The 21,312-nt window shown below is 48.1% G+C and overlaps 1 protein-coding gene across 4 annotated transcripts in view; it reads left to right on the top strand.

Annotated features, from left to right (window-relative positions):
- Positions 1–21,312, top strand: part of LDLRAD3 (low density lipoprotein receptor class A domain containing 3) — a 221,703-nt gene that overhangs the window by 36,170 nt on the left and 164,221 nt on the right. For 2 of the 4 annotated variants that reach the window (XM_080931150.1, XM_080931148.1), the window contains exon 1: positions 4,232–4,344. The exons of the other annotated variants lie outside the window; for them this stretch is intronic. In XM_080931150.1, the coding sequence (XP_080787276.1) occupies positions 4,323–4,344 (22 nt within the window). In that variant the 5' untranslated portion in view covers positions 4,232–4,322. Of the gene's footprint in view, positions 1–4,231; positions 4,345–21,312 lie in introns of those variants that run through there. 4 annotated transcript variants of the gene reach the window in all.

Raw genomic sequence — 21,312 nt, 5'->3', positions numbered from 1 at the left:
GTGAATGTGGAGCATTATTCACACTTGCTCCAAAGTGAAAGTGCCCATTGTCATATGAGTGGACAAACGCAGTGTGGTACATCCACACAGTGGAGTGTTACTCAGCTTGAAGCAGAGTGCCGAAACCTGTTGAAGACGGGTGACTTTTGACCATTGGTAAATGGAAGACGTCAGTAATGAAAGATCACGAGTTTCTATGGTACTGTTGCAGGGGTATTCAGAATAGGAAAAGTCACTGAGACAGAAGGGAAGAGGAGTTTGCCTAGAGGACTTGGGGGTGTGGAGGGAAGAGGGGAGTGGCTGACCTGGTGTAAGGCTTCCTTCGGGGCTTTTGAATCGCTAGAAAGTGAGGTGCAATGCGATGCTTGCATGTGTTGTCTGCATTACCTTGTGGAGTTGAATGGTGTGTGAATTTTATCTCAATAAATCTGTTTAAAAGTCACATTTCAATTGCAGATTAGAATATTATATAAAAGCTGAATTAAACGATATTCTTTCTGTTCCTAATATATTTAGATTTATTCTAATCTGTTCCCCTCCATGTCTTTAAATGTTGCTGAATGTGACCCATCATATTGAATCCATAATCCACATTTTTATAACATTTTCTCCTTTTTACAGATGAAAACTTGAGTCCCAGAGCGTCGGGCTGGCAAGCCTTCTCAGTTGACCGGTGCTTGAGCTGGGACTGGAGATGGTGCTTTCTGAGTCTCCTTACTCTGTTCTCCCAGGAGCTTGGGGGACAGTGTCGGGATTAGTAAAGGTCCTGGCAGTGAGAAATTACTGGAGGGAAGGCTTGTCAGTAAGGACTGAGTTTGATTTTTCAGGTTCCACATAAAAAAGCCAGAGAGGTAGCGAGAGCTTATGATTTTATGATCTCGGTGCTGGAGAAGGGGAGACAGGCAGGTTTCAGGGATCCTGTTGGACTTCTTGGCAAGTTTGAGGCCACCAGGACATCTGTATAACTGACGGAGGCACCGAAGTGCCACCCACTCTTTCCTCTCGTGCCCTTCCCCCCATGAATGCTCGCACACCCCTTCTTCAGGGGCCCTAGGTGGATAGGGAGGCTGCAGGCATGTAAGGACTGGCTCCCCTTGGCACGGAGCGCTGTGCTCCCTTTAGCACAGCCTGTCACCTCACTTACGGAGGGTGTGCATTTGTGTATGTTTTTAGGCGAAGATACTATTTTCTCAGCATCTTACAATAATGACATTCAAATTTCCTAAATGGCTGCTATTGAGATGACAGGTGTCTGGTTCCTCCACTGAAGGTAACATTTGGTGTACGGGGCGGAAGAAAAGTCGGAAGTACGCATGTGGGAAATGAGGGAGAAGAGACACACTGGTATGTGCCTGACGCTCCACTCAGTATCTGTTAATTGTGGGTAGTGTCACAAAAACAAGAACATGTTAGCTGTACTACAGGATTGGGGGGTGAGGTGGGGGTTGCTTTTGAGGGGCAGAGAAAGTGTGGTCCATAAATGGTTCTGGGTTCTCCAGATGTCTGTGTGGTGTGAATAGGAAGATAATTTGTATCTAGAAATTAGGAGCTGGCTCAGATCTGCTCCTGCTTCTAGGGTCTGAGAGGCCATTGCATGACCAAATGGCAAGGCTGATTTGTTTTCCCCAGTGTCTTTTTTTTTTTTAAATCAACTTGACACAAGCTAGAGTCAGCCGAGAAGTGATCCTCAATTGAGAAGATATGCTACCATAAGACTGGTCTGTAAGCAAATTTATTGGGCATATCCTTGCTTAATAGTTGATGTGGAAGGGTCCCAGCCCTTGTGGGTGGTTCCCTCCATGGGTGAGTGGTTCTAAGGGGTGTAAGAAAGCAAACGGAGCAAGCCAGGTGCAGCAAGCCAGTAAGTAGTGTTCTTCCATGGCCTCTGCTTCAGTTCCTGTCTCCAGGTTCCTGTTTGAGTTCCTGCCCTGACTTCCCTTGGTGATGGACTGTGCCGTGGATGGAATTACTGCAGCACCAGAAAGCTGACACACCTAGCGTTTGGGGAAACCCTCTGCCTTGTTAGTTATTTTTATGAGTAACTAGTCTCTGGCAGGGACATTTCTTGTGCTAAGAAAGACCCACAACAGATTCAGTGTTTTTGTTCTTGGCTCCATTGGGAATGTAGCTCTAGTAATGGACTCAAGTCACCTTTGCTTAATTAGGACTTTGAGCTGAGGTTTGTGAGTGGAGGAGAGAGAAGGACTGGGCTTCTTCTGCAGGTCCGGCCCGCAGCAAGGTCTCCTTCGGAATTAAAAGGAAAGGCCCACACTGTCTGCTCCTGGCAGTCGGTGTGCCGGGTTTCTGTTGGGAGATGATCTCTTCCTCCAGTGAAGGATGGCGTGAAAGGGCTTGGGACAGGAGTGCACAGAAGGAATAAAGGCAGCACATACAGATATTTAACGACTAAACCAATATTGGTTTGATTAAGAGGCGGGCAGGTTCCACCTAAGGGTGCCGTCTCCTTCGAGCTCTCAGCGTGTCAGCACTAACGTACTGTTGACCTCTGACACAAGTCCTTGGTCCTCCACGTGCTCCCCGTTTACCTGTGGGAGCACCAACGTGTGCTTCATCATCTGTCAGATAACAGGGTAGTGAGTACAGACAGAGCAACTGATCAATATCACATCCTCAGAAAACACCAGCCATGTTTATGATGAGGTGGCGCAAACCTGCTCCCATGCTCTGGATCAGAACTCCAAGGCTTGTGGCACTAGCCACAGGGTTGCAGCATTATTGTGGACTATGCCGAGGGCTAGCTGGACTTCTGTTTGGGGTTCAGAGGTCTTTTCTTGAAGGAAGTTGGTTCATCTTGGTTACCTGGACCCTGGATCAGTGTTGGCCTGTGTCCTTTACCTTTCACATCCCCTCCCCGGGAATAACAGAGGCTGAGGACATGTTTCTGAGGACATGTTTTCCATTTGCCCTGCCTGTCCAGATTGCTGTCTCATACTTTCTCTATGTGTTTGTCTTTTATTCTCAATGTCAGCGAATATAATCTCTCACAGCAGACAAAGGCTTCCTCTCCCTATTCCGAAGCTTGAGAACGATCCCGGGCCATCAAATGCCCCCGAGCCCAGAATGTGTGGCTCAGTACCAGATTGATTCTATAAGGCCTTTGGCCCCGTCTCCTTTTAGACATGGAGAATTCCCTTTTTATCAGGATTGTATGTGTGTATCGTGTGTGATGACTCGGAGCCTAGTCACAACGACAAGAACAAGCCAAGCATCAATCCCAGAACGAGCCCTTGAGGACCATCAGCCTTGGCTAGGATCCTTTGGGCTCCGGGGAGGCCAGAGATGGGATTGCAGGGCTCTGTGCTTGGTAAGTTAGCTGATAGCTAATGGGCTTTGGTCTGGTGGCTGTAGGAGTCTTTGGGCGCTATGTAGTAGTCATAGGAATTTAAAGGAGACTCATTACGGAAGCAGCTATTGCTTTTGTTCAGAATGGCTCGTCTCAGTCAGGCCCTATTAAATACAGAAATTTAACTGACACTAAGTGTCTGTAGGGGGATGAATTATCCTCTGGCCTGGTCACCTCCACTTTGAAATTTGATCATTGGTACAGCGTGGGGAGGTGCATTTGCTTGAGTAAGCTCACTATAGTCCTTCACTCAGCGCACGTCTAATGGGAGCCACGTCTATACGATGCACTAAGTGGGGCTCTCACTTCTGATGAAAATGAAGACAGCTTGGACCCTGCACTGAGGGAGCTCATTGATTTCATTCAGTCAGAACATATTGATTGGCACCTACTGTGTGTAAAGCCTGGGCTTGATACTGCCCAAGAGGATGATGGGAGGTTGTTGCAGTCCACGGTCTCCCTACTTTCTGTTCGGAATAGAGACGTGACGTGAGTTGCCTGCGTCCAGCCTGGAACCGAGGACACATTCTAAGGGGCACTGGGAATGCAGGTCGATGGAAGGGGTGGCTGGATTCGGGGCAGGACGGGACACTTTGCTGTGGAAGTGACTTTGTGAGCCTTGTAGGATGTCGTCCGTTGTGATGATGGGTGAATGAGGACAGGGGCTGGCATGGGGCATGGTTCAGAGCCCTGTGTGAAGCAGGCACAGTGTAAGTGACTCTGCTCCCTGCAGCTGTTAGCACTAGGTCAGTCAGGCCCAAGAAGAGCTGGCTTTGGAAGTGCTGGAACTAGTCTGTCCAGTATTTGAGGACTGCGTGTGCTAGCCAATCCTCCCCGTTTGGGAAGAGGCTGTGCAAGCAGGTTAGAGTGGAAAGGCGCTTGGACGGGAGGGTATTCTCCAGAGCTGAACACCAGTGGGTAGAAGTCTGGATTCTGCACATGCAGATCTCAAGTGAGCATGGCATTCAGAAGGATCCTGGGTAAGAATTCTCTCAGCAGTGAGCTTCACACAGGCACAACTGGGCAGCTCCTTTACAAATGCTTCATATTTCTTACTGTAGTAATGTGGGAGACGATTCCTTCTAAGCTCTCTTCCTGTGTTGAGTTGCTGTATGACAGTTCTGTGATAGCTGTCACCTTCATTAAAATTCTAGAAGAACGACATTTATTTACAGCCGTGTTGTTTGTTTAGAAAATAGATTTGGGCGGAAAGAAAATAAAAATCACTAGCAATTGTACCACTCAGTTGAAGTTTGACAGGCTGCCTTTCTGTCGTGTTTGATATATGTATGAATGTGTGTGTGTGCTTTTTAATGTCCGTTTTCCAGTTTACTAGAGCAAGCACTTCTATTTATGGGAAGATTTCTAACTGGGGATGGGACTCAGTAGTAGGGTCCTTCCATAGTTGACACAGAGCTTTAAATTGCTTCCTAGTTATTTTTAAGACATGCACGCGTGCATACACACACACACACACACAGTGAGAGAAAGAGAGAGAGAGAGAGAGAGAGAGAGAGAGAGAGAGAGAGATACAGTGGGGGAAGGTACGAATGAGCGAGAATATGTATTTCCCTAGAGTCTTAGCCAATGTAATTCTCGGGTTTCTTTCCTACAGTCCCTATTGTGAGGATAATTGGTTTTCCAGTTGTCTTCCAACCAGGGGCTCTATTCTAGTACTGGTTCAGTTTTCCACGCTACTCAATACACTGAGTCTTCTGAGTGGGCCTCCCCTTCTTTCTGGGGGGCACTTTTCCAGTTCATCCGAATCTACTTTAATGGCCATATTGAATCCAGTCCAGCTGACATTCTAGAATTCATTTACTCACTCCCCCAAACTGGGTTTTTACTTTCCAAGTTTTAGTTTTTGTGAGTGGAGTCGTGGTAGCAAATTTGTAGCTCTAGCCAGTGGATACTTTAGGCATTTCTTCAGGGTCAAAGGTATTGCAGAAGCTACATCCAGTTTCTGCCCCACCAGCCAAGTGGCTCTGAACAGACGCACTGCACAGAGCTCCGTAGAGCACAGTGACTTCCGTCTCTTTTGTGCACCTGTGTGGTCCTTTCAGTGTCTGAAGGGGAGTCAGTACTCCATAGTCTGTGGCTGTTGCTGTCTCATCCCTAGGAGTGCAGGGGATCTTTTAAAAGTCCCTGTGGTCCCCATTATCTCCACTGGGCATTTTTTTCTGTCTGTCTAGGGTGTTTGTAGGATCTTTATCAGCCTCTTCTGTGGCTTGCAGTGGGGAGGAGCCCGTTAGTATCTTCCCTGCTTCACCACAGCACAATGTAATGAAAGGTCAGAAATTCAGATGAATAGGCCCCAGAGAGATGGCTCCATTGTTAAAGGGCTTGCCCTGTAAGCAGAAGAGGTAGAGTTTGATATCAAGAATCCATGTAAAAAAACCAGACGCCTTTTGCTAGGATTTACAGATAGACAGGTCCCTAGGACTCACTCCAGGTAGACTAGCCTAACGAGTGAGCCACAGGCCAGCACAGCAGGTGATACATTTTTTGAGGCACAGCCTTAGAAACTGTTCTTCCAGGACCCCCAAGAGCTCACCTAACCCACACTTTCCAACTTTCTAGTAGATAAGAATTAGAGACCACCGGAATAGTAAGGTGGCACCTGTGTCATAGTTGTTAGGCACCCCACAGATTTATTAAGAATGACTGGCCTTACATCAGTGCCAACTTCCTTTATTAGTTTTCTGCTGCAGGGCAACCCTGTTGGGTTACCATTACATTTTTGTTAGGTTCAACCATACCCCAATTCCAATTAAGACAAAGAATGTGCAATTTCCTGAAGTCGGGATTGAGGTCATAACCCTGAGTGCTCAAGAATTCCAAGTGTAATTAATCCATCAAATTATGATTACAAAGAGGAAATACCCTATCCATATCGGATGTGCTAGAGAGGGTCGCCTGCTGGTGACCGATCATTCTGAGTAGCCATGCTCTGTCTGAGTGGACTGGGCTGGTGTGTGAGTCCCGTTCTGGGGCTGGTGAGCTTCCCTCCGAGTCCCTGTTTCTGGTGAACGTGAAGTCCACGCAGGCTGCTGTGACAATAGGGGTTGGCTTCTGCTCCTTCCACGTCACCTCTGCTTCCTCAAGTCCAGACTCCATCATCCACAGGGGTGTGGATTGTCTGAAAGGTGGGGGATAGGATGGAGAGGGAGAGCGGAGGGGCGGAAGAGGGGAAAGCGAAGGGCAGGGGGAGAGAGACGAGGGGAAGGAAGAGAGGAGGGAAGATGGGAAGGGAGAGAGGAAGAGGACAGGGGAAGAAGGGGAGAGACGGGAGGGGTGGAAACAGAGGAGAAAGGAGAGGGGCGAGGAAGGAGGAGGTAAGAGAGGATGAACATATGAGTGCGTTGGTCATATTTCATTGACTCTTGCCACATACTGTTTCTTGAGGAAAATGGCTTATCCTCAGTGTCATTGTTCCTGTTTTATGGGGTCATGTCCTGAAATGTATCATCCCGTAGCTTCCCTTTGGCTGTAGAGGGTCGGACCCGGGTTATGGTCCTATCACATTACAGCTATTGATAGAGATGATTCCAGCAAAGTAAACGTGAAATGGAAGCATAGTTTAAACACACCCCCTCTGTCCACTCTAGACGGGACCCAGTAATGGCCTTCTCTCTCCCCATCCTGCTACAAATAGGATGCAAGGACCTGATAATTCACCCCCTTGGCAATTCACATCTGACCCTAGCAGTTGGTTTTGTTTAATCACAAGCAGGGACTCTCAGATTAGGGAGAAGAGAGTTTTGGAGGCATGCATAAATGGGATAATATGTCAGGCCTACTACTTTCTGGTTGGAGGAACCTGGCTCTTCTCACTGTGGTCTCCCCATGGATACCACTAGGGGTATAAGATGCCTCTAGAGTTGTCCTGATGTTAAATGTGCGTCCTTGGTGGCAGTCCTCAGCAGTCCAGAACAGACATAGTGAGCTGCCGAATGCATGCGCCCCCGTGTTTTCTGCCCCTTCCACCCCGGGGGGCATTTGGGGCCAGCTGCCCCTCTGGATTCTGAAGCTGCTTGTCACGCAGAAGCTGGCTTTCATGGTTCTCCGCTCATATGATCTTGGGTGAGTTATTTAGATTTGTTTCCTCCTGGGTGACCCTGGCACTGTTTCCTTCCTCCCTCATAAGGTGGAAGGATATTGGTGAAGAACCAGCCTAGTACCCAGCATGTGGCCAGTGCTAGAGGGTTGGGTTAAATCCCCCCTGATCCCACCCATTTCATCCTCACTTGCAGCTGCAGCTGCTGGGCCTCAGTGGGCAACACCCCATTCTTGTGTAGGAAGCAAATCTTTCAGTTTAACAGGAAAGAACTTTCTGGTGTTTTACCACCCCTATGTGAGGTGCTGCCCCCATCCCACACACAATAGGGCTTGACTTAGGTCATTCTATCTTCAGCCACACACAGTGAGCTTCTCTGGACTCTTCCAATCCACAGGGAGGGTGGTGGTGCTGGGAGTGGGAGAGAGAAAGTTAATTCTAATCCTAAGAGCTCTGGGAAGACCCACCCACTCAGCAGGCATTATTTATTTATGCTTTAATCTTTGTAGATTACTCCAAGTTGCTTGATGCTCTCCAGAAAGCCCCTGAGTAAATACAAGTTGTGCACACACCCAAAGTAATTAATGCACTTTCTACTAGTGCGGGAACATGTAATTTGCAGGAATGTGTGTCAAGACCCACCCTGCTAAATTTATACCCTGTAATTTGCAACGTTCGCTGGCACCAAATCTGTAGAGTAGTGAGTAGTGAGAAAAAACTTACCTGCTTTGCAATTACATCTGCTGGCTGGTGTGGCAGGGTTGAGTAACTAGGTGAGAGGAGATTTCAATCACTTAAGTGATGAGAATGGGCTCCCTGGGGCCCATCTGAGATGGCCCTGTGGTCGGAAGGCTGGTTAATCATGTTTCCTTTGTGCAGCATGGAGGGCTGCTGAGGGCCAGGAAGGGGAGACTAGAAGGCATGGGTCCCGAGGCTTTCCTGGGTAGGCAGGGACCTTTGGCTTGAGAAAGAGGGTTTCTGCATTGTCTCCTCTCAGACAGCCTCCGGCAAAGAAACACATGGAGCTAATCGAACAGAAATGGTTTAATGGAATATTTTATGAGCTTCATCGGCCCCCATCACTGGCTTTGGGGGAGAGTCCTGTCAGTTTACAGCATCTGCAGGCCAGGGAGTTCTGTAACGTCCCTGTAAACGTTCTTTTTTTGGAGAATCTTGTGGAAGAGTCATTGCACCAGAAGTGCAGCCTTCTGGTTCCACCGAGTACTGGGAAGAAGTTGTGAGCCAGGTCAGGGCGGTCCTTACCTGAACGCCCACTGTTCTGGAGGCTGAGGCTGAGGGTTTCGAGTTCTAGGCTATACAGGGCTTTATAGCAAGACCCCGTTTCAAGACAAAATAAAACAAAACATATGGGAAGTGGGCTGGTTGGGGTTGCCCGGTACAAGAGTCCCGTGGAAGATGACGTGAGGTTTAGTTAGCCCTGGCTCTGAAGAGTCAGTTTCTTCCTAGTTACCTTAGGCTGACTACTTTATGAACTTCTGCCTCATGTGTGAAATGAAAGTAATGGTATCTTTGATTGGACTGGTTGTGAATATGAGGTGTTTGTAAAGGTGCCTGGCACCCAGAGGACACACGGTAAATGGTCCTTTTCAGGAACGCCATTTACATTTGGGGAAGACACCACATTCATTAATTACAAACACCCCTTGGCTACACCAACCGGGAGTTCAACGGGTAGACAAACCAGGAGTCCTGGATGCTTTCAAAAGCCATTTGAGGCTGGAAAACGGTGGATTGGATTCACACCAGGCTGTTGGTGACAGTGACATCTTTACCTCAGGGATTTTCTAAGATGCTGGGGGCCTTCTCTAGAGTTGGGAAATACAGGGAAGGCTTTGGAATCTGGGTTGGGAGAGCCTTTCTCACAGGAGATGACGAGTGCAGCCTTAAATGTTCCTGTTTCGAATGCAGCTTTTCAGGTTCCTGTCCAATTGTATGGATGGCTGAGGCTTGGAGAAGAAGGGGCATTCTCTCTCTCTCTCTCTCTCTCTCTCTCTGTGTGTGTGTGTGTGTGTGTGTATGTGTCTGCATCTCCTCCTACTAAATATTTATGGGCTGGTGATGGCAACTGGGAAAGACCTATGTTTAACTGACTGAATATTAATAAAGCATATTTAAGAGAACCGAGGTCTTTGTTTTTAGAGCAATGAATGCACTTCTGTTTGCTGCTCTTCTGGAGGAAGCTGTTTCGTCTGAGGGAGCAGGACTGCCCTGGTTTCCTTATGGGTTTTCCAGCGTGGACTTGGATTTTCTCCGAGGACTTATTTAGGATAACGACAACACACACGTTAATAGTAAAGTTACCTCAGTAGAGATTAGAATCTTCTCTCAAAACTTTGGTTATAAAAATAATATATACTGTGTCTCTGTTTTCTTGGATGTACTTTTAGCTTCCTTTTTTCTTTAGTGGGTGAAACATTGGATATTATCCCCCCACCACATAGACTGTGGTTAAGGTCCTAAACACAAATGGAGATTTAGCCTAGCCTCTTTGTATTCACAAAAATAGGTTTTATACTGCTTGAATGTCCATGGGTTCCTTCGCTCCCAGTTGAGGTGCCTCCCTTTTTCTTAGAGTTTCTGGAGGAGTTCATTTCTCTGAAAAATTCCCTTTTCTGCTGAGATGAACCAGGCCTTTTTGTCTCATTAAGTCAGATGCATCTGGGCTGTAGTGTGGGGACACTGGTTGTGAGCCACAGACAGGGTTTGTGGATGTCCCCACTGCAAGGTGGGCATCCTCCTGGCTGGCTGTTTGTCTGAAAAGAAGACTTAGAAAAACAATACAAACAAAACCAAACCACGGGGGTTTAAGTTCACATCCACTAGACAGGTAGGAGCAGGGTGGGGAAAAACGTGGACACTGGGGGCATGAGGGCCTGCCAGACTAGTTATATAGTGTGTGCCAAGTTCAGGGAGAAACTCTGTCTCAAAAATAAGATGAAGAGAGAGCATCCTAGGAAGATATCGGATCCTATACCACCTCTGGCCTTCACATGGATGTGTACTGGCACACATGCATTCGGGTGTGTACTGGCACACATGCACATGGATGTGTACTGGCACTCATACACATGGATGGGGGAGGAGCGACTCTTTGCCAAAGGTTTATGTTGAGTGGTATTAAATGAAATTAAAAATCTCTTTAGGCATGAGTGGGCCTGTTCACTTTCCCGCTGTCTCCCACGCTGTGCCTCAGAAATTGGGGTAGCGCAGCTGACATGCAAACACTATTCTATAATTGATTTTTTTTTAAAACAAAGTTTGACGCGTTTAATCTATGCAGAAAATGTTACAGGTCACATTAATCCAAGAGTTAACCCTTATCCAAGAGTTTCAGCATCACCGTGATGGGTTATTGTAAGAAAGATCTCAAGGAAACAGTGTTCAAGAAGAGCATTTTCTCTGTCTTAAGGCCCAACCCCTTCTTTTCCAGAAATCCAGACGTCTGTCAGTACTTCCGTAGCTGTTTACTAAAGCTTTAGTCCACCCTTTGCTTCTTTCTTGTTTCCTTTCGAGCTTTAAGACTCCCAAGGAAGCTGCTCCGAAGGTCCGCAGTGTGCTCAGGCCTTGCACCTTGTCTGCACAGGAGAGGAAAGGATGCCTTCTACTCTAGTGTTGGCATTTGTGTCCTTGCTGCTAAATTCTGAAGCCCGGGGTGGCCACTTGAGCTGCCGGTGGCACTTGGGGTTGCTCGGCCCTTCTGCCATCCCGAAGAGAAGCAGACAGTGCAGCCCTAGTCTGAGCAGAACGCAACTAGGAGAGTGAGTCCGCTGCCAAGAATGCCATCTGCTGTTTCCCAAAGGCCAAGATTGATGACTGTTTCTCTGCCTTCAATAAATAGTCAGAGAGACTAAATATATTCGTTTATTTTAAGTTTGACCAGCCTTCCATAATATTTCTTGCTAGACCAGGAATTTATGTTGGGGTGATTAAAGTAAGACCCAATTCCTTGATTCCCAGATGGATGGCTAACAGTTTTTAGTAGCTTCCCAATTCTACTTCCTTGAGTGTGCTTCTGAGTCTCTCTCTGTGGGACAACTGAGCTAATCTGCACCGGGGATTGCTCATTTGGTATACCCCTGCTCCAGAGCTGATGCACATTTCTCATTGTGTATAAGGTAAGGCCCAAACTCCATCCTTTGGCTTGCAAAGCCGATTTCCAGGTTGCGAGCCCTCATCAGGACCACTCAGCTGTTTGCTGTCATGTCTCCACTTATCTCCTCCAGAATAAGATTTCTGTTCTACCCAACCTACAAAGCCAGGCAGGTCGCAAACTTTTCTAGGTCCCCTGAAATGAATGTCTCCCTCCTTACTAATTCCGGTATTTCTCCTTGTTCTCTTTTCTGTGTCACTTAGGTCTTCCGATGCTTCTGAACGCCTGGGAACCTTATGGTCAGGTTTTTCTTGTGCTTTCTCCTGGGTTCCCTGCAGCCTCCAGGGCACTAGGTTTCCAGAAAATCTCTTGGAGGGTAATGAGTGAGTTCATCGAATGAATATGTGCTTTAAACCAGAGCCAGTGACTTAGAGGGTCACCCACGGTGCCTTACGAGTCTGGAACCTTGAGTGACGGGTATCGCTGGCATCCTTATGGTGTGGTATCACTGCAGCACAAGAACCTGGGCGTTAGGCACAGTTGTTTTTAAGTAGAGATGTTTAAGAATGTCTTTGGTTACCAATGCCCTTGACCATTGCTATGGATTTTAATTAGTCAGCCTAGATTGCATTCAGTCTTTATTCTAAAGCTGTTGGGGGTTAGCAACCCTTAGTGATACATCTTCACTTCAAGATGTGAACCTCTGGGAATCTAGAAACTAAAAACAAAGCAAAAACTGGGTAAAAAAAAAGTAGAAAGAAAACAAGCCCTGGTGCTTGCAGGCAAAGGAAGGGGAGCTCAGGCAATGTTTGCATTCAGTTTCCCACTGTGCTTCTGAAGTTACTTGCTCATTTTGAAGAATTAAAAAAAGAGAGAATCCATTATGTATAAATTATGTATAAATCATTTTACCCAAAAAAGATTATGCCAGATCTCATAATAGAGAAAAACGTTTTTATTTGTTTGCTGGGGAAATTCTGAAGAATACGGTTTTCTCAATGTTTCCCAGTTTTCTTATCTTGTCCTTATAGTAGTGAGCCTGATTCACAGTGGAAGTCTGGCGAAAACAAATTGTTTCATACTCGCTCCTAGTAAACAGACCCCGTGGCCTCTCAGCAGCTCATTAATGGGAGAGACTAAGAGATGTGGGTGTCTGTCTCTTCCAGTGATGTTTTACAAACCCTACTCCCCTTTTCCTTCTCTTCAGTAGCGGAGGGACTGATGGAGTAGCCTGAAGGTTTGCCCCACAGTTTGGAGTGGTCTAGTACAGAGGGCATTACAGGAGAGTGGCCAAGGGGCGGGGCATCACACCTTCATTGAAGACAGGGAAAAAAACCTGTCCCTGGCACCTTCTACCTGGCTCTCCTGGTGTGCTTTGTGGACCTGAGACTTGCTGCTGGCTGTGACCTGGTACTCTGGGGCTGGAGGAGTGTGGTCAGAGGTCCTTTCTCCACCCATACTTTGCCACCTCCCTGCTGACGGAAGCTGAGCTTTGAGTGGCCTTTCCGTGTTTACCCATTTGGGGTTGGGGAGGTGGGTGGGGATTGAGTGGCTCTGGGCTGAAGTTTGAACAGAGGCTGTTTGTTTTGTGGAAACACAGAAGCTGATCTAAAAGGGGGAAAGGGTAGAGACAGAGAGAGAGGGAGGTCTATACACCACAGCCCCCTTTATCCAGCAATTTACTTTTTGTTACCTACAGTCAACTGAAGTCTGAGAAAGTCACACAGAAAAATTCCAGAAGCAAACAATTCTGAGTCTGAATGATAAGCTGTTTTGCATAGTTTGAAGAAATCCTTAGTAGTTATCAACTGTCTAACATATATTAGCATGTGAAGAAGCTTCTCTGGAGCCCAGGGAATTTTAGGGAAGTGATTCATGATTTGGGGAACAGATGAATTGGTCCCAAGGGTGAAATGATAGTCTGGGACAAAGCAGCAGTTTCCTTGGTTGAGACAGTGCTTGGGGAAGGAGTTCACAACAATTGTGAATTTTCTAGACGATCCAGAAGGGAATAGGAAGTCCTTCTCCGCGTGTACCCCTCTGGAGCTGGGCCCAGTTTGAAATCCAATGCAAACTATCATGTCTAATCTCCAACAGGATCCGTGCCGAGTGTCCTGCCTGCCTGCTCACACCATGATAGCCAGCCTTAGGGGTTTTGTGTGTTTGTTTCACACAGGGTCACTGCTGGCCTGGAACTTTCTGTGTTAGACTAGCCTGGCTTTGATCTCTTAGAGATCTGCCCGCTTCTGCTTCCCACAGGCTGGATTAAAGGTGTGTGCCACGGTACATCTGGGTTACTGGGCATGCCACCTGGTACTGCAGGGTTTGCCGTACGGTTTGGTTTTGTCACAACTCCTTTCCAGGGCTTCCGGAACACACCCCTTAGAGTAAGGAGAGGAGCTTCTCTGCCTAATAACGGTGCATAGTGTTAAGTACCCACCCTGCCGTTAATGGGCTGTTGTGACATCATCAAGGCAAATCAGTGGCCTCTGTTATGTCCAGGAGCAGCAGTGGCCGGGGACATGAGTGGCTCCTGTAGGGGTATCTCAAGACTCATTTGCTTTGTGGCCTGCACCTCCCTCCTTTGACACAGGTGCCCTGACCCGGAAGCCTGGCCGCCCATCTGAGCTCAGCCTCCTTCTGGAGTTGAAGCTTTTTTCCTTGAGCCTCTGGGCAGCAGTGACACTGTGACATTGCCTTTTTGAAGGAGTTACTGTGACAAGAGAGAGTGATTCAAACCTATTAGACTTCTGACTGGGCCTCCGGCAGAATGGGGATCGTTTGCCCAGTCTGTGGGTTTATTGACTATAAGCCATTCCAGACTGCCTTTCTCTCTGTATAGCTCTCAGAAACCTTGCTTTTCTTTTTCTTTTTTCTTTTCTGGTGTGTGTGTGTTTGCCAAAGACAGCAACAACAAAACTCTTTTATGTAACAGAAGGAGAACTTCCAAAATCACCCCATGGAAAAGTTCAGTGTAGCCCCTGTGAGATTTAGAATAACCAGACGTTGCCCCAAGAGGGTTTGGGGACTAAGCTCGGCTGTAACTGGAGATGAAGCTCACCTCAAAGAGTGGCAGCCCCACCTGTGACTTGGATTCATTTGGAGTGAAATGGAACACACCCACCCTCGACCTTTCCGAATGTCTTCTGTAGTTTGATTCCGCTTGCTTCAATGGAATTGGGGCCTTGGGCCAGGCTTGAGAAGAAGGCATGCTTGGGGTTTATCAGGGTGTGGCTGATGCCATTTTGGTGTTCGGAGTCAGACTGCTTTGAGTGTTATAGGAAAAATGAGCGAATCGATTAAAAATAAATCCCGAACATGCCATTCCCCTCCACAGGCTGCCCGTTCCCACTGGAGCCACACATCATGAGCCGGGGCATGTGACATGGTGTGACTTGGACTGTGGACTGTTAGTGGCTCAGGTTAAGGAAAAGAGGCTGTTAACTGGGAGTCTCGGAGACCTTGTCTGAGTCAGCTGTGCTGGTCAAACAATGTGTTTCTTTATTTGTTTATTTTTCTCAAGTAAAAATTGTTGTAGAAATTTGGCCTGCAGTGGCTATGCACAGTCGTTAAATACAGAGTTCTGTACATTTTCAAGAAGTAAACACACCTGGAACCAGGGCTCAGATTAAAAATTAGAGCACCCAACTCCCTAACACCCCAGGAAGTCCCATACCATGCTTGCACCCTGCCACTGTCCCAACTCCCAACACTGCAGATATTTTTTTTCTGCTGCTGAATGGGCAGGAATACCTCTCTTCAGTCAAGTTACAAGGCTCTCGTTTCTACCCCCATTTCCAGGAGGCCAGTTGTGAGATGGCCCCTCCACCCACTTGGCAGGCACACACCTCAGCAGCCTCTGGCATCCTTGCTTCAGGCGCCCTTGAATGAGCTCTTCTGTGTTCCGGCAGGAGTCATGGCCTCAGGCCACCTGGAAGACCCAGTGCCCTGGAACTGGAGTCCATTGTGGGCTTACACAGAGCGTCAGGAAGGCCTGGAGAGACAGTCTGCATTCCCCATACAGAACAGATTAAGTTCATAAGCTTTAACGAGACTCACAGTTCCCGTGTTCCCGTCTCACCAGCTCACCTTGGCTGGCGAAGTCTTAACGCAGGCACCAAGGGGTGGGGCTCGTTTTAGGGGTGGGGCTGGCAAGGGGTTGGGGCACTTGAGGCTAAGGGCTCTCTCTTTCCTAACTAATTAAGAGTCACCCATAGCCTCCACCAAACTGCTTTCCCTTTGTAGGTTAAGTCAATGTTGGGATTTGTGACTTTAGTAGCTGTGGCTTCTGAAAACTTCTCCCAATGCCCCGAGTTTCTCAGATTTTAAGCATTTTCCTTTTTTCATATTTTGTAATTTGATAAATTGGGTGACTTTTTCCTTTTGACTTTTGTTTCTTGACACCCCTACTCCCAGTTTTGATATGAACCATGCTGGTTAGCTTCCTCTTGATCATCTTGGATGCTCCTCTTTGTCCTCCAGATATATTTCCTATGTTGACATACTAAGGAATCACTTCTGGATCTCCACAGTTATTGTTGTAGACCTTGACGTTCTATGTGCCGGTCATATTACATTTGAGTTAAAACACCTTTTTAAAGACTACCAAACTGGCCAAACATAACGTTTTGCAAATTGCTTTCTCCTATCTGACCATATGATAGACATTGTCCCAGATCGATATGTTCAGACTTCTAGGTTCTTTCTAAGGTGTTATTATTGGGTTGTGATTGACTATTCATCGCCCTTATCTTGGTAAAGAAACAAATTTTGATTTTCACAAATAATGCTGGATCCTGTTCATTTGTCTTGTGACCCAGGAAGCCTGACCAGTCGGTCAGTCCTGTTCCCCCCAGTAGGATGCCAAAACCAGTTTTCCCACGTCCATGTCATCCTGAGTTACAAAGATCATGACTTTGTTTAAAGAGTGAGTTTTACTTGGCTCCGATGAACTGTAAGTGAGAGTATGGCTCTTTGTCTCCTCCCTTGCTTCACCCTCCTCCCCCTGTGTGAGTGTGTGCACTCGGGTGCATGCGTGTGAGCGCATGTGCATGTGTACACATGCAGGTAGAGGCCCAGGGTTGATGTCACTGCTCCTCCTCTGTTTACTGAAGTTGAGACCCTTGCTGAAACACAGAACTCGCTGTAATTGAGGGTCTTGCAAGCCAGCTTGATCTGGAGACTCCCCTGTCTCTGCCTTCTGAGATGGGGACTGCAGGAAGGCCGCATGTCCACCTGGAGCTTACTCAGGCTCTGGGATCCCCACTCGGTCCCCACACTCGCCTGGCCCCCACACTAACGCTGAGAACCCCTCCCCCATCCTCCCTCCGCCTTTTCCTTTGCTGTCAGTCATGTCCTTAGTGAGTTGGTCATTCATTCCCTTTTCTTATTTTCTTCTGGTTTGTGTGCAGTTTGATTATTGATGCTTTAAGGGACTCAAGTTCTCGAACATGATTTTAAAAGATGCCTTTAGAAAAAAAATTGTTGGCGTCCCCACCTTGAAAGTTCTATAAAAGATCAAGTTGCCCTTATCTCTGGAACTAGTTGAAGGCTTTGGTTTTCTGCTTTGTCTTTATTTAATTAGGTGAAATTTTCCCTTTTGGCTGCCGAGTCCTGGCTGTCTGTAAATGCATTATCAGCTTGCAGCACGGAGCGGATCGGGCTGTGAGGCGGAAAGTGGGCTCTGCCAGGCTGGGGCGGGAGCCTGCTGGAGCTGGCTACTGAGAGGGTGCAGCGGGACCCAGTCCTTCAAAACCGTGGCCCTTCATGTGGTTAGCATCGAGGCGCGCCGACTCAAGGAGGGAGGTGGGGAGAAGTGCTCCGGCTGCACGTGGCTCTGCGTCAGTGTGCTTCCTGATTCTGTTGGCTTCCTTCGTGTCATCCTGCTCCCTTAGCTCTCCTGGCAAGTTCCCATGGGGCCAGTACTTGTCACGTCCAGAGCATGGGAAGACTTGCCACCTTCTCTACTGGTAATGGCCGGTGCTCCTTCCTAGTTAAGTGGATGGAAGGATGAAAAAGACTGGGCTGGCTGGTCACCTAGTCCCAACACTGCTGTAGCAGTGGATGACAAAGGCCAACTCTTGGTTTCATAGCTGCATTTCTGCCAGGCCACCCTCATCACCTCCGGCACTTTTGCTCTGGATGAGCATCCCAGCCCCAAATGCCACTGGGCTGCAGCTGTCACTACTCCCTAGAAACAGAGACAAACAAATATAGGCCAGGGGTAGGGTGCTGTGGTTGGGGATTTCCCACGGGGACAGGGGTTTGGCCTCTCGATGGATGGGCCTGTAGACTTAGCTGAGGGACTGATTGTCACAGTCCAAGGCTCATGGAAACACAGGGCTGACTCTCAGGGCTGTGTCATTGATTGGGCATGTGTGGACCTAGCTCGTCTCCCTAGCATGAGGAGCTGACCTTGCCTTCTGTGAGCTGGCTCTGTGAGGATGGGTGTTCCCAGAAGGTTGAATCTGTTCTCGGATAGCAGTGTCAGGTAATGCTGCAAGCGCTCTGGAGGCAAGCTCTCACCTGCTAATGCTGGGCTGCCTCTGGTCTTTGACTCTGAGCCTTGAAGAATTATTAGCATGCACTTAAGCTAATCTAGAGGAGGAGCCCGTTTTGTAGAAAATCTCAGGATCCATCTACTTCTCAGGAGATAGAATAATGATATGATTTGTTTTTCTTAGTAAGCAAGTTTGGATCAAGTTATTATAATATCTAAGCATGAAGGACTCCTTTTTTTTGGTGGGGGCGAGTTCCATAAATTTTAAACGACGTACAAATGGCCTAACTTGTGGGAATAATCCACAAAATGTTTGGTGGCATGCTGTTTATAACATAGGGCAAAGAAGCAACTGGCAGTATATTCACCACCCACTCTCACATTCATGTCCCTCTTCCCCACCCCCAACTCCTTTACATTTTTTGTCTGGGCCCAAGGTCACATCAGGACACAGGCTTTGCTGTTGTATTGAGGCGGATGTAGTTCTGAGCGGCAGCTGAACGACAGACATTTACATATGTGAAGCGGCAGAAGCTAGCCTATCTTGGGAGGACTAGGTGGGTGTGCAAACCAGCCTGGGAGACTAGAGAGTGAGTCTCTGGAGAGGTGGGCTACGTGTAACACACAAGGAGGTCCTGCACTGACGCCAGAGTCTCTCAACCTTACCCTTCAGGGGATGGAACTATGGGACTGTTGCAGACATTGGATGACGTGGTGAGGTTTGTTCTAGGGTAGAAAAATGCCAGGAAGACTGTAGAGATACAACCAGCTGGCCATCTAAGACTGGCTGACAAGGAGCAAGGTTAGAGAGAACTGGGGTTCTGTTTTACAGATGGTAAACAGATGCTTCGATGGACATTTGTTTGGTACTAAGGGTACCATGAAACTTGGGTAGAGGATGGAGTTGTCAGGAGATTGAGGTACCATGTTGGGTTTTAGCCTTGGAGCGCAAACCCAATAAGAGGACAAGGCGGCTTATTCAGGGAAGCCATCTGTTGATTGTGCCAAAGGAAGCAGAACCCCGAGACTCTTGGGGGGTGGTTGGAGAAAGCTGCTTCCAAGGGTGTATGAAGGACTGGGGGAACAGGAGGTATCCTGGGGGCGAGTGGGTGTAACCTTAGAAGGAAGGGCTGATCCAGTGACTCAGTGTAGTGAAACTTCGCATGTAGACCAGGCAGGCATGGCCGCTCATCTGTAATCCCTGCATTCCTGTTGAGAGGCTGGAGGATTGAGTTTTGAAGCCGTCTTGGGCCAAGTGCTGAGATTCTGCCTCAAGAACAATAAAGTAACCGTTAGACGCGGTCTCTGTGAGGATGGTTGAGGCTCAGAACCGGCTAATGCTGGGCATTGAAGAGAGAGGGACCTGTAGGGTGCCCTTCTTCTTGGAAGTGAATCATGGTCTCAGTGTCCACCAAGCCTTTTGACTTCTCGCCAGTGCCTTCATTCTGAACTGTCCCCATTAGCAGAGATCAATGCCATAGCTAGAGACCAGGAGTTACACAGTGGGGCATGCTATTGAATTTATTGAAAAATCATTTCTTAATGAACAGCTTGCTTCTCCCGCTCTCTCATCTCACCCAGAAAGATTCTATTGTATTCCGTGTGGGGTGAAGCCGTGTGCAGTTCAGATCACCGTCTAATAATTACTAATCGTGTAGCTCCATTATAGTGGCATGCCTCGGGAAATGACATGTTGTGTATCTACATGACACCTAGTTTTTATAGGATAGTAACTCTTTGATAGTGAATAACAGTACCTTTAAGGAGTGAGCCGCGGTTAATCCTACGGCCTCTATCTGTGTGTTGTCATAAGTGGATGAAAACCTGGAAGTCTGCATTTCAGTTTTTCCTTTCTTACTCATGGAGCTTCTTAGGTTCAAGTTTTGGTCTGTTTCCCTTTTGCCAATGGGTAAACTGAGACTTGGTGTCAAAGCTGTTCCCCGAGATTGGATGAAATAGTATTGGCATTTAGGGCTTGTGGGCATTCATGTGTCTAGGATGAGAAGAACTCTGTATCTTAGTTATCTTTCCTTTTGTCCTCCCTTCCTTCCTCCCCCCTCCTTCCCTCCCCCTCCCTCCCTCCTTCCCTCCCTTTCTCCCTACCCCCTCCCTCCCTCCCTTCCTCTCTTAGGTTCAGGGCTCACTGTGGAGGTTCACTGTGGAGGCTCACTGGGGAGGCTCACTGTAGGTTCACTGTGGAGGCTCACTGTGGAGGCTCACTGTAGGCTCACTGTGGAGGCTCACTGTAGGTTCACTGTGGAGGCTCACTGTAGGTTCACTGTGGAGGCTCACTGTGGAGGCTCACTGTGGAGGCTCACTGTAGGTTCACTGTGGAGGCTCACTGTGGAGGCTCACTGTGGAGGCTCACTGTGGAGGCTCACTGTAGGTTCACTGTGGAGGCTCACTGCAGGTTCACTGTGGAGGCTCACTGTAGGCTCACTGTGGAGGCTCACTGTAGGTTCACTGTGGAGGCTCACTGTGGAGGCTCACTGTAGGTTCACTGTGGAGGCTCACTGTAGGCTCACTGTGGAGGCTCACTGTAGGTTCACTGTGGAGGCTCACTGTGGAGGCTTACCGTGGAGGCTCATTGTGGAGGCTCACTGTAGGCTCACTGTGGAGGTTCACTGTGGAGGCTCACTGTGGAGGCTTACCGTGGAGGCTCACTGTGGAGCCCGGTTCCTCTCTAGTTCCGACTCTGCAGAGGTTGCAGACCTGCCCATAGCCAGTCCGCACTAGTTTTAACTTTTTTTTCAGGGTGGTCATAATCCACCTTCCTCAGTCTGAAAAGTCCAAACAGGTTCCTCTGAGGGTTCCAGCTCCCTGACTCATCAGGCCCGACACGTCTCTTGTACAGGTAAATTGCTTTGAGAGCGGCAGTCCTTGAGGGCTCCCACTGTAAGTACCGCTTGGCCCTTCCCGCTCTCAGAATGTCCCGCCGGCACTCCGTCGGTTAATTCCTCACGATGGAGGGCCTGCTGTCAGCTCGGTGGGAAGAGCGGGTGCCCGTGAGCAGCCGGTAGAAGTGGATGGACTGGTGTAATGGATTAAGCTACTTGGGAATATTTAAGAAGACACCTTGGTTAATAGGCATTCTACCCTCGCTTGGCGTTAACAGGGTGGCTTTCTCTCCCCCGGCAGAGTTCCTCTCCTAATTGGAAGTGATAAGCCAAACAATTGTTCATTTCCAGAGACTTGATGGCAGGGGGTGGGTAAGTCAAGTGAACTGGAGAGGTCCCTGGACCAGTAGGGAAGGAGGCAGGTCCAGCCCCTGGTCCTCTGGT

This window comes from Micromys minutus (assembly GCF_963924665.1).
Source record: "Micromys minutus genome assembly, chromosome: 17".
Lineage (NCBI taxonomy): Eukaryota > Metazoa > Chordata > Mammalia > Rodentia > Muridae > Micromys > Micromys minutus.
This window is presented reverse-complemented; position numbering and strand designations above follow the sequence as displayed.